The 12,291-nt window shown below is 36.6% G+C and overlaps 1 protein-coding gene across 2 annotated transcripts in view; it reads left to right on the top strand.

Moving 5' to 3' along the window:
• Positions 1–12,291, top strand: part of lrrk1 (leucine-rich repeat kinase 1) — a 134,181-nt gene that overhangs the window by 74,673 nt on the left and 47,217 nt on the right. For both annotated transcript variants that reach the window (XM_073811892.1, XM_073811893.1), the window contains one exon: positions 2,368–2,626. In XM_073811892.1, coding sequence (XP_073667993.1) covers positions 2,368–2,626 — 259 coding nt within the window. The remainder of the gene's footprint in view (positions 1–2,367; positions 2,627–12,291) is intronic.

The raw sequence follows: 12,291 nt of genomic DNA on the forward strand, positions 1-12,291 counted from the left end.
CTATTGGTAAGTTTGCAAATTGCAACCCTCAATTTTAAAACGCATATGGTAGCCGCCACAGGACAAACATGTTGTAGACTGGAGCTGCGTCCGAAACCGCATACTGTATAGTAGGTACTGAATTAGATGAAGTACCTACTTACTTGGCGTTAAAACAGTAGGTACTGTATAGTATGAATCCTGGTAGTATGAATGAGATTCGGACGTACTACATCCGCCATGTTGCTACATCACGTGACATACGTCGTCATCACGTCATGTCATTTCAGCGTGAAAACAGCCGCGTGCCTCTTCTTCTTCTTCTTCTTCTTTGGATAACTCCTCGTCCGGGGCATCATGGGATAGTGAAGCGTCCATCGTATGCACACTGCAAAATCTAACCGGAAGTAGTAGGTCATCCGGGTACTTTTCGCATACTGTTTTTCGAATACTATGTATTCGGACATACTACTCGCCTCGCCTACTGCTTTTCGCGTACTATATAGTATGTAGTAGGCGGTTTCGGACGCAGCATGGGACAACGTAGGGGCGAAATGCAAACTCTGTAGAGCAGTTTGTCTGTTTAGGGCTATTGTAGTAATATGATGGCAACTTTCATGTAACGTGATCTGGGGTGTATGTAAATAAAAACAGCTCATTCTAAGAAAATAAAAACAATACAGTTCATTACATTGCAAAAAATGATTTTCAAGAAAAAAATTCTTAGTATTTTTGTCTTGTTTTCAGTAAAAATATATAAAATTCTTAAATGAAGATGCTTTTTTTGATAAGCAAAACTACTCTAGAAAATAAGTCTAGTTTTTAGACCAAAAATATCAAATTTAAGTGATTTTGTGCATAAAACAAACAAAAAAAATCTGCCAATGTGGTAAGGAAAAATAACTGTAACGTTTTTCTTAAACACTAAATTCAATAAAAATTATTGTTCCCTTTCAATACGGTTCACTTCGCATTGCGTCAGTTGCTGACGCTATGGAGGGGACTCCTGTTTATTCCGCGATTGAAGCCTATTGGTTAACGTCTTTAAAATGTACAGACCTATGGCGTTCGAGCCCGCGAAAAGGGCGGGACTATGCCCTATAATAGTCTGAAAAGAGCACCATGAACTCACTTGCATTCGACTTCAGCGCGAACCTCTCGTCGCGGAGTAAACAGGAGTTTCCCCCCCATAGCGTCAGCAACTGACGCAATGCTCATATTTCAGGGAACCGGGTTACGTTAGTAACCTAAGCGTTTTATGCACAAAATCACTTAAATTTTATATTTTTGGTCTAAAAACTAGACTTATTTTCTTGGGTTGTTTTACTCCTCAAGAAAAAGCATCTTAATTTAAGAATTTTTACCGAAAACAATACAAAAATACTTGAACATTTTTCTTAAACACTAAATTCATGAAAAATTCAGCATCTTAATTTAAGAATTTTTTTGATATTTTTACTGAAAACGACAAAAATACTAAGATTTTTTTTTCTTGAAAATAATTTTTTGCAGTGTATGTAAGGTCCTTATACACCACTGATTATACAGTCATGTATATTATATTGCATTTCTGTCAAGACATCCTTTTAAAAGTTAACCAATGCACCTTTAAAGGCGAAGTGTACAGTACAATGTTTGAAAGCCAATGTTGACATTTGAAATCACCTAAACATACACACCCCTACCGCAATAGAATCTGGACCTTCTTTTGATAGACCCGCCCCACACAGATGCAACCCCGGCAAGGATGCCGGTTAGTAGACACGCCCCCCTTACTGTTGATTGGCTACAAGTGTGTTTTGGTAGTCGGCCCGACTCCGTTTTCCAAAGCGTTTTTCAAACATTGTGCACTCCGCCTTTAAATAAAATTAATAAAAAAACAAAATAGAATAAACATGAGAGAATAATGGAAATTGTCGTGTTAACTGCAAAAGGTTGCGAGATGCGAAGACGTGAGACGTCCTTTATGTAGAAAAGTAATGCAAAGGTAGCATAGTAGGTGAATGACAAAAAATATGTTCGCCTTTAGCGACTTTGCTTAACAAAGTTGCGGTCCTCCACTTAATATGTTTGTGTGGAAACTTGGATTTGAAGTAAATTGGAAAGTACACATGTGCACCGAACCGAAAGTCATGTACCGAAGCTGTTCGTGTACGTGTACCGTCACAGCCCTAGTAGCAAGGTAGCCAAATAATAAGATTTCTCAGTTGTGTCTGTGTAATAGTCAATATTTCAAGTAAACTAACCACAAAACAGCATGTACAAGAAAAATATCTCTTATCTTCAAAATGGGTGGTTCTTGTCTAAAACAAGATTCATTGTGGACCACACATTATGCCTATGGTCAGAGTCTGGCGAGCATCATTTGTGCTCTGTTTCTTTTCACAGCACTGACAGCCAGTGAGAGTGATGGCTCTCTCCTCATCGAGCAGTACGCTCCCTGCCCGTACTGCAGCTCTGTACCCAGAATGTCAGACAGTTTGCCTCTCCCTGACTCAAATCACAACACCGTCCACTACTTCAACATGGAAGACTGTGTCCTAGCAGCCGTGGACAAAGAGTACATCGCGTGTCCCAATCACCCCAAACAGCTTGTACCTCTACAGGAACTGGTTCCTGAGCTCTTCATGACTGACTTCCCTTCACGGTAGGCTAACATTGTTCACTTAAATCATGTACTTTGCTACTGATGGCAGGAAAATAGTATACAGTTTTGATGTCCATGGTAGTGGGCCAAAACATGAAATGGCTAGTTGAATATGCACACTTAATAATGTTGGGTTAAAAATAACCCAACAAATAACCTAACTATAGGTTAGTATTGCACCTTTCCAACTGTGGGTTATTTGGGTTGGGTTAAAAAGTGACCCAATAGTTGAGTTTTCGACACCTTTTGTATCTGTTAGTTTTCTTCTTAGGCTTCTTCTTTCGCAGAAAGTCAATTGCAGCCCATAGAACTGTATGTAGGAAAGTTATAAAAATTTGGCATACATGTAGAGGACAGTCCAAAAATCCACTTATGTTCATGCTCATAGCATGAACCATAAGTCCTAAAAAACAAAATTCTTATTTCCTTGGCTCAGGACGATTCGATTTCATGTCATTTTGCCGTTTCGTCAATATTTCCCCGCCATTTTTAATTATTTGTTAAACCTACTTTTTCGAACTCCTAGAGCAGTTGTCTGATTTGCATGACCTCTGGTATGTAGTATCTAGAGACACGCCAGACAAAAAGTTATCAAAAGCTTTTTGATCGACACAAAACCTGGTACGTCACAGCGCCACCTAGTGTTCACGGGATATGAAAAATGGCTATTTATGCTTATAAGTACTGCAAACTTGAGTCTAAAATCATGAGAGTGGATTGTTAGATTCAAACGGTTTTCGGTCGACCATTTTGGATGTCGCCAGCCATTTTTTATTTTCTCGTTAAGTTCAGTAATTCACAAACGCAATTGCATATCGCTACGAAAATTGGTATGTTTAATCAGCGACATGTTCTGAACCTTTGAGCTGGCACCACCTAGTGGTCAATGGATGCAAAGAAATTAATAAAATGTTTATAGCATTTGATGTCACACGGTCATAAGACTTCACTCTATTGATTCTTTGGCTCACGCATGCACCATCTAGATACACTCCAGACAAAAAGTTATAAAAAGCTTTTTGGTAGACCACTGGAGCACGAGTGGTAATAATCCCAGCCTAAAAAAACAGAGGAAAAACTTGAGACGTAACTAAAAACAAAGTTTAATGCAAACACAAAACAACTAAGGACAGATTTTAGTGACTGCAGGCAGATTCATATGTATATACAACGTGTTCACTTTTGACGCGACAGATGTTTATTGATTCATATGTAATGTAATAATTATAAATAGCAGTAATGATCCACATAAGTCACATATTTCAGGTTTATTTTAAACAAAGGAGATCTTTGTATCATTCAAAAAGCAGAAAATTAGAAAAAAAACAAAATCATGACAGGCAAAACAAAGCTGACAAAGTTACTTTAATAACTGTTAACGTAATGTAAACTGTCCTATTAAACTTTTATGTGAGCAACAATAGATGATAGATTAACCCTCAAACGGTCCTTGGGGTCTATATGACCCCAAATGACATTTCATTAGTTAAAAAAAAGGCCCTTCATCTCGGAGATATCAAATTTGGTGACTTTTCCTAAATAATCTATCTTTACATACACAAAAAAACTGTGCTTGATTCGGTTGTTCTAAAGGTATGCTTTCAACTTTGCCTCCTATTTAAGGCACCACCACAACATCATATACTGTATATTCAGGTGGATATATTTGGCCACTGTGTCTTAGGCAATTTTAATGTTGCGCTGCAGGCATTACATTAAATCCTAATCCTAATTTCAAAATTTTACTTTAAATTTTTTTTTAGTTTTACAGTTTTCAGTATTGTATTAAGTCAGGTGTTTAATAATTTGCTTAATTATATGAAATGTATCATTAGTTTATAAATAATTGCAGCCTTTGGTTTGGATCCATGAAGTTCCAAATGTTAAAAGAAAATAATGACTTTTTAAATGATTATTTTTACTGGATTTTCAACAAATATTATTTATTATAGTACTAAAATATATTTATTTGATAAATATTAAATAAATATTACTATTATCATTAACCTTTTTCACCGCCAGCGTTTTTAAAAAAAAGTTGCCAGCCAGCGACAGCATTTTTCATGATTTTCACAAAAGTTTAATGCCTTCCAGAAAATGTTCTTCTTTAAATATATAAACAAACAATATATCAAATGAAAGAACAGACCCTCTGCTTTCAAACAAAAAAAACGGTTTCATCCTAACTTGATTAGTTCTCTTTTTATCACCTCTCAAATATGGGTAGGTTTCTTCGAAAACACACAATTTTGAGCAAAAAGCTGAGATAATTAAATTTTTGTGAAGGACTTTTGATAGAGATCAGATGCAGAGCGATCTTTAAAACATACCCAGAGTTCTCTCTCTCTCACGTGAGGCGCTACTTTCGGGTTGAATAAGTTGCGGAATTGCGAAATTGATAATAGCAGTATAGCGAAAAACCGGAATTTCTCGTCATTGGCAGGGAAGTCTTTTCTTGTAATCGACAAGTTATCTCGTCAACGGTGGGGAAAGAGTTAAGTGCCCAGCAAGATTTTGGTCATATGTCAATCTTACTATTGACTAAGGAAGGATGTATCGCCCTAGGTATGACAAACAGCTGTATGTCTGTCTAAGTTTTGAGGATCGCTCTGCATCTGATCTCTATCAAAAGTCCTTTACAAAAATTGAATTATCTTAGCTTTCTGCTCAAAATTTTCTGTTTTTGAAGAAACCTACCCATATTTGAGAGGTGATAAAATGAGAACCGATGAAGGTAGGATTAAACGTTTTTTTTGCAGAGGGTCTGTTCTTTCATTTAAAATATTGTATGTTTATATATTTAAAGAAGAGCATTTTCTGGGAGGCATTAAACTTTTGTGAAAATCATGAAAAATGCTTTCAAGGAACAGTTTGTCCATTAAGGGCTACTGTAGAAACATGACAGAGACTTCTATGTAAGGGGACCCAAGGTGTATGTAGATAAAAACTAGAGCCCGACCGATATGCATTTTTTTGAGCCGATGCCGATACAGATATTAGGGAGTAAAAAAAGACTGATAACGATATATCGGCCGATATTCTTTATGTGCATATTATAGTACAGTACACATATACTACAGTATATTATACTACAGCAGGCTACTGTACATATAATACACTATATACATTAACAGAATATACTATATATTAATACTTTTTTGTAATGATCACTCACAAATGTGGTGACCAAACACTTTAAATGACATGACAAAGATATAATATAGGCAGGTGTGTTTTACAAGTTAACAATAAACTTTATTATCCAAAATGATTCTGATATAAGTGCACAAAACAGTAAACTTGACTAATTATAAATAACTTTAAAACACAAACAAAACAAAATACATATAACTTAACTCATTGTCAGTTTTGACGAGAATAATGTTATATTGGACTTATTTAAAAAAATGGAAACTTATGAAGTCATTGTTTATTAGCTTTACAGTAAGTTATGTACTTCACAAATTAATTAGAAACTTACTGTTAAGACGACAATGCTTTACTGACAACATACTGATGTAGGCTTATGTTTAATGTACTGCACAACGTTTTTATAACACGAACCCACAGTGTTCTGCCGGGACTTTAAACTTTTATAAAACTAAAGCGTCTTCTCTCCTCCTCTTTTATTTAGCGAGGGTGTAAAGTTGCGCGAGCTTATTTAATCAATTGCTTTGAAATGAGCATGTTCACTAACAACACAAGCAGCTGTACTCCCACAGACTGCGCACCAGTAAAGCGCGTCCTTTCTCTGCCTCGCGTCAATTCTTCCGCTTGCGTTTTAAATAACTCGCAAGTGGACAAAAGAGACGTATTAAAAACACCAAATGTAAACCGGAATGTGTCTTTCTCGCCCACTTATAATCCAATCGACCAAAGCGCGTCTTAATACCAGGTGTAAAATGTTGTGAAGAAACCGCGTGACTGCCTCCACCTGAACTGAGAGACTGACTGAAGTGAAGGGGGATTGGCTGGTGTCACTACAGTGAGTGACCTGGGTCGCCATTAGCAACCAATAGGGCGCGCTCTGCTGGACAAACAAGGTCTTACATCTTTCAAAAGCATTTAATGTTTTCTGTAAGGAACGTTCATATCGGCTTCATATCTGCGGCTTATACGCCGATACAGATATATCTGTGACATGCTCAAATCGGCCGATAAAATCGGCAAAACGATAAATCGCTCGGGCTCTAATAAAACGGCTCAGGTAATATAAACATTACAGTTCATTATGTAAGGTCTTTATACACCACTGATAATATAGTTATGTATATTATAATGCATTTCTGTCGAGAGATCCTTTTAAAAGTCCCACGTTGTACCTTTAATAGGATTCAATAATAACAGAACAGAGTCTAACTGATTATATTTCATGGTCGGCCCAAGGAAAATTCGAACCAGGGGCATCGTATCAAAAGCCATTTTTCGACTTTAGTTTTAGTTTAAACTTACGTCTGCAAAAAAAATGATTTTATCAAATATCATCCTACACAATGTAAAGAGAATTCTGTTAAAATATAACCGTGATATTTGACTGAGTAGGTAAGGTCAAAGATTGAAATCAAGTAAAATCAAACTTTGATGCTCTTAATCTCATCATTGAAGACTTTAGCCTGGGCTTCACAGATAGGGTCACATATGTTCCACCCCTCGGATGTTTTAGCAGTAATGTATACGTGGGTTCTACTGAGCATCTGGTAGCATCTAAAGTAGGTTTGCTTTTAATGTAAACCCCGCACACCTGGTCTTAATAACCAGTGCTTACATGGATTAAATGGAGCTGAATCAAAGTGGGTTAGGCTTGGGTTGTAGCACAGATACAAAGATTTTGCTTGGCTTAAGAGTACAGTCTCTGTGTGGTTGTGGTGCATCACATAAATTGGCTTATTAAATTTGAAGTTACAATGAAAGCAGAATTTAAATCCTCTTTTAAAGCCGTATCAACCATATCAAATCCCTTCTTAGAGCTTTTTTGTGGTAGAGGTCTTGGTGGGATATATATATATATATATAATAAGATAACTGTCAGTGTTGCCAGTAATGCATCATATTGGATTATTTCAGAGTAACCCTAGATTGATAAAATACACAGTTAAATGTTTCTGTTCCCAACTGACACAAACATCTTAGCTGGACTGGATTTTTGGGCATCATATTCAACTTCTGACACACATGCTTTTAAGGCAGTTTTGCATGTGTTTTGAGGCAATAGCAGAATCCATTGCAACAAAATCTCTCATTGTGAATAATCTATTATGTTTGTTTGATTGCATAAAATGTTAATTATATGTTATTAAACAAATAAAATTATTTTAATTAAGAAATTAAAACTATCTGTTAAAAAATGCATTAATTTCGCAAAATATTTGTGTGTGATGTATATTTGTGGCTTGTTAGAGTCATGTTAGCTTTGCAACGTTAGGTCAGACTTAAAATTAAACTTGCAGTCAATAACAAATCTCTGTTTGAAACATAAAGATTAAAATTTTACTTAAACTTATTAAAGACTTGCTAACAAAATGTATGTAAGCTTTACATGGGTTGCAGTCAGATGTCGTCAAACTGACATTTTTGGTGAAATCATACGCGAAACGTCAACTTTTAAATCGTATATTAAAATTAACTGTTGCGAATTGGATTAACCAATTTAAGTTAAATTTTGGATAGATGGCATTAAACCAGGGACGCGAGAAGATGTTTTAGTTGTTGTATGCATGGACGTTACCAGCTATGACATCACAGAGGTCCGGACCACCGTAAATCTTAACCACTTTGAATTGGTAATAATTATTTTAAACTCTTTCTTGAGTGTCTGTGTGTTAAATTCACTTTAGACAGTCGGCTAAATGGTTTAGCATCTGTGGTGTATTTCGATATCACAGCAGGATTTTGTGATGAGAGAGAGTTGTGATGAGGGCACGGATACAGCCTGCGTTGCTATCTATACCATATATTGGCAGACAATATTTGCACATCAGTATTTTTGTACATTAAAGGCCCAGTGTGTGTTTTTTAACAGCATTTAGCAAGGACATTGTGAATTGCAACCAACAGAAGCTACTGTAGCTGCTACAGGACAAACATGTCATCGTCTGAGACATTGCAGGGACAAGAACAGTTTGTTTGTCAAGGGCTACTGTAAAAACATGACAGGACCCGCAGTGTATGTAGATAAAAACCATTTATTACCATTCTAAGGTAACAAAAACGATACAGTTCATTATGCAAGGTCTTTATTATTATTAGGAACACCTGTTCAATTTCTCATTAATGCAATTATCTAACCCACCAATCACATGGCAGTTGCTTCAATGTATTTAGGGGTGTGGTCCTGGTCAAGACAACCTCCTGAACTCCAAACTAAATGTCAGAATGGGAAAGAAAGGTGATTTGAGCAATTTTGAGCGTGGCATGGTTGTTGATGACAGACGGGCCAGTCAGAGTATTTCACAGTCTGCTCAGTTACTGGGATTTTCACGCACAACCATTTCTAGGGTTTACAAAGAATGGTGTGAAAAGGGAAAAACATCCTGTATGCGCAGTCCTGTGGGCGAAAATGCCTTGTTGATGCTAGAGGTCAGAGGAGAATGGGCCGAACTGATTCAAGCTGATAGAAGAGCAACTTTTACTGAAATAAACCACTCGTTACAAAGAGGTATGCAACAAAGCATTTGTGAAGCCACAACACGCACAACCATGAGGCGGATGGGCTACAACAGCAGAAGACCCTGCCGGGTACCACTCATCTCCACTACAAATAGGAAAAAGAGGCTACAATTTGCACAAGCTCATCAAAATTGGACAGTTGAAGACTGGAAAAATGTTGCCTGGTCTGATAAGTCTCTCTTTCTGTCAGAATTTGGCGTAAACAGAATGAGAACATTGTTTAAATGCCACAGCCTACCTGAGCATTGTTTCAGACCATGTCCATTCCTTTATGACCACCATGTTCCCATCCTCTGATGGCTACTTTCAGCAGGATAATGCACCATGTCACAAAGATCGAATCATTTCAAATTGGTTTCTTGAACATGACAATGATTTCCCTGTACTAAAGTGGCTCCCACAGTCACCATATCTCAACCCAATAGAGCATCTTTGGTATGTGGTGGAACGTCAACATCAAATAATAATTTACAAATATGCAAGAAAAGGTTTGTACTCTCAAAAATACTTTACTGTATTTGTAACAAACAGGAGATACCCGTACAGAATTTACAAACGTGTGGAGAGCGGTGTGAGTGTTTTGAAAAGCATTTCTTTTCTCATCTCAACATTTCCAGTCGTCATATACAAAAATGTATTTGTCGTTTATAGTCGCATATTAACGCAATCTTTTAATAACAAAAACAGTACTGCGCCATAGACTTTAGACCAGGTTTTAGTTGGTCAATGGCGTAGTCTATTTTAGTTGCCTCTAATAGCAACGTGCTGACAATGCGCCTGAACACACCTGGTTAAACAATGTGACGCTAGACATGAACATGATAACTGCGGCGGGCTGAAATTAGCAAAAAACACTTGTGTCGCGTATTGCGCCGGGTGTATGATAAGGCCCTCTGAGCAAAGAAATATAAATAAACCAACATTTGTGTTGCATTTACAGGACCATCCTTTACAATTAGGGGGTTTTGCAGCACCGTCAGCACTCCACTTCCCTGCATTAGACCGTAGACATTAGGGCAATTTTGAAACAAGGCTATTGTAAGGGGTAGCCGAAATGTGTTTCTTATTTATTTTTTATTTTACTTATAAGCATAAAAGGTCCAGTGTGAGTTTCCTAACCTAATGAGGACAATTTACTTTATTTATCTCTCCGTATATTCATGTGTTCTGCAGGTTTTGCTTTTTCTATTATCTAACACCAACAGTCATGGAAAAATGTTAAATCTTATTTAGTGAGGCTTGCTAACTGGCATTATAAATGAATATAACTATAGATGGTGTGTTGATGTGGTAACATGCATCAGAATGTGGTTATATACAGTATATGGATCACATGTTTTTAAATGTCTTTGGTTAACCACATCATATGGTGGCCTTTTGCGTAAAAGTCAAATGTTTACATGATTTTGCAAGTAATGTATTACACTTTTAATTATTGCTTCCTGTTAATAGCATGGCTCCAAGTTTGTATCACATTCTACAGCCTATAGGAAACACTGGCGAGGGATCACATTAAAAGCATGTGTATGTAAAATCATTAGCCAACGACTAAAACATGCTTCAAAGCACATGTGTGATTAAATTATGTACCCATATGGACTTTTAATAGAAGTGATTTAAAATGATGGCTGGCTAAACGACTGCATTTTTGAATTGGCAAAGGCCACAACAGTGGAACATTTATTATCCTCTGTGTGTTAAAGTGAACTCGAAACAGAGTACAAGACTGTATGTTAATGACCGACATTTTGCAAAATGTCAGAAGTCAGTTTGAAATGTGAAGTAGTTAATGAGATCGATAATAAGATGGGCTCATTTTAAAATCAATCACTTTGCACTTTTGTTATTAGTCCATTAATAAAGCCTTGAAGGTGTGTGAATATTAAAATATTTTCTCCAATCTCAGTTTAATGTGCAAATTTGGCTAAGTTTACCCTACCTGGTTAACCCCCCATCTAAACAGAACATAAAACCAAGACTCGCCGTGCTAGGTTGGAAATTCGTTTCCTGTCTAAGTGGGCAGTTCTCAGTCAAAATAAGATACAGTAAAGACCAGGGGTGTCAAACATACGACCCACAAAGGTGTCCATTACGGTTAGCATTATGATGTATTAGAAAATATTAAATACATTTTTAAAAAATCCTGTCAGAAGTGATTTTCTCTTTGTCTTGGGTTGTTTGATTAACATTAATAACACAGACTTAAGGAGGTTAATTGAGGTTACTGTCGCTTTAAGACAAAATAAGCGGAATGATTTCGGACTCTAAAATTCACTTAAGACATAAACAAATGTTTTTATCAGAAAAAGAATACTGTGAGATCATTTTGTATGTATGTGCCCTGTCAAGAACAGAAAGATTTTAAAGAAAAGATTTTAACTTTCTGAAGTATGCACTACTGAGGGCACTTAAACGCGTGCACACACACAGGCGGAGGGTGAATTCCAAACGGCGCTTCAGGAAGAAGATGCAGCATAAACTGTCGCTTCGCTTCACATAAAAACATTACGTTGTTTTTCTTTGCTCTATTCAGCAAATGTATGTTAATGGACTACAGTATGAGACACAGTAGCGCAACTCTCTCTTTAGCCAAGCTCGTCGTATCACAAATTTGCAATTCGTTCACAATTCGTTATCGATTAACTTGCAGTTAGTGAAGGTGGATCCGCCGAAATCGTGCTGAATGACACACAACAGAAATGCTCTCTCGCGTGCGCAATCAGTTCCAACACGATCACATAAGAATGCATATCAATAGTAATTTAAGTGTGTGTAATCTCGTAGAATGCCAAATTAAGTTTTGTGTTTCCCTTTCAAAGAGATTAAAATGCATTTACGTGGAATGTAAAAATCTCAAAATAAATGTTCTTTTTCATACTTTCATAGCCTTTATGTTGAATTTGTAATCTGTTAAAGCATGTTCATTTTGACACATTTTAATCAAACAATATATTGATATTAAAAATGCATGTAGATGGATTGATAGATTCGACGACCAA

Source organism: Paramisgurnus dabryanus, chromosome 2, assembly GCF_030506205.2.
Source record: "Paramisgurnus dabryanus chromosome 2, PD_genome_1.1, whole genome shotgun sequence".
NCBI lineage: Eukaryota > Metazoa > Chordata > Actinopteri > Cypriniformes > Cobitidae > Paramisgurnus > Paramisgurnus dabryanus.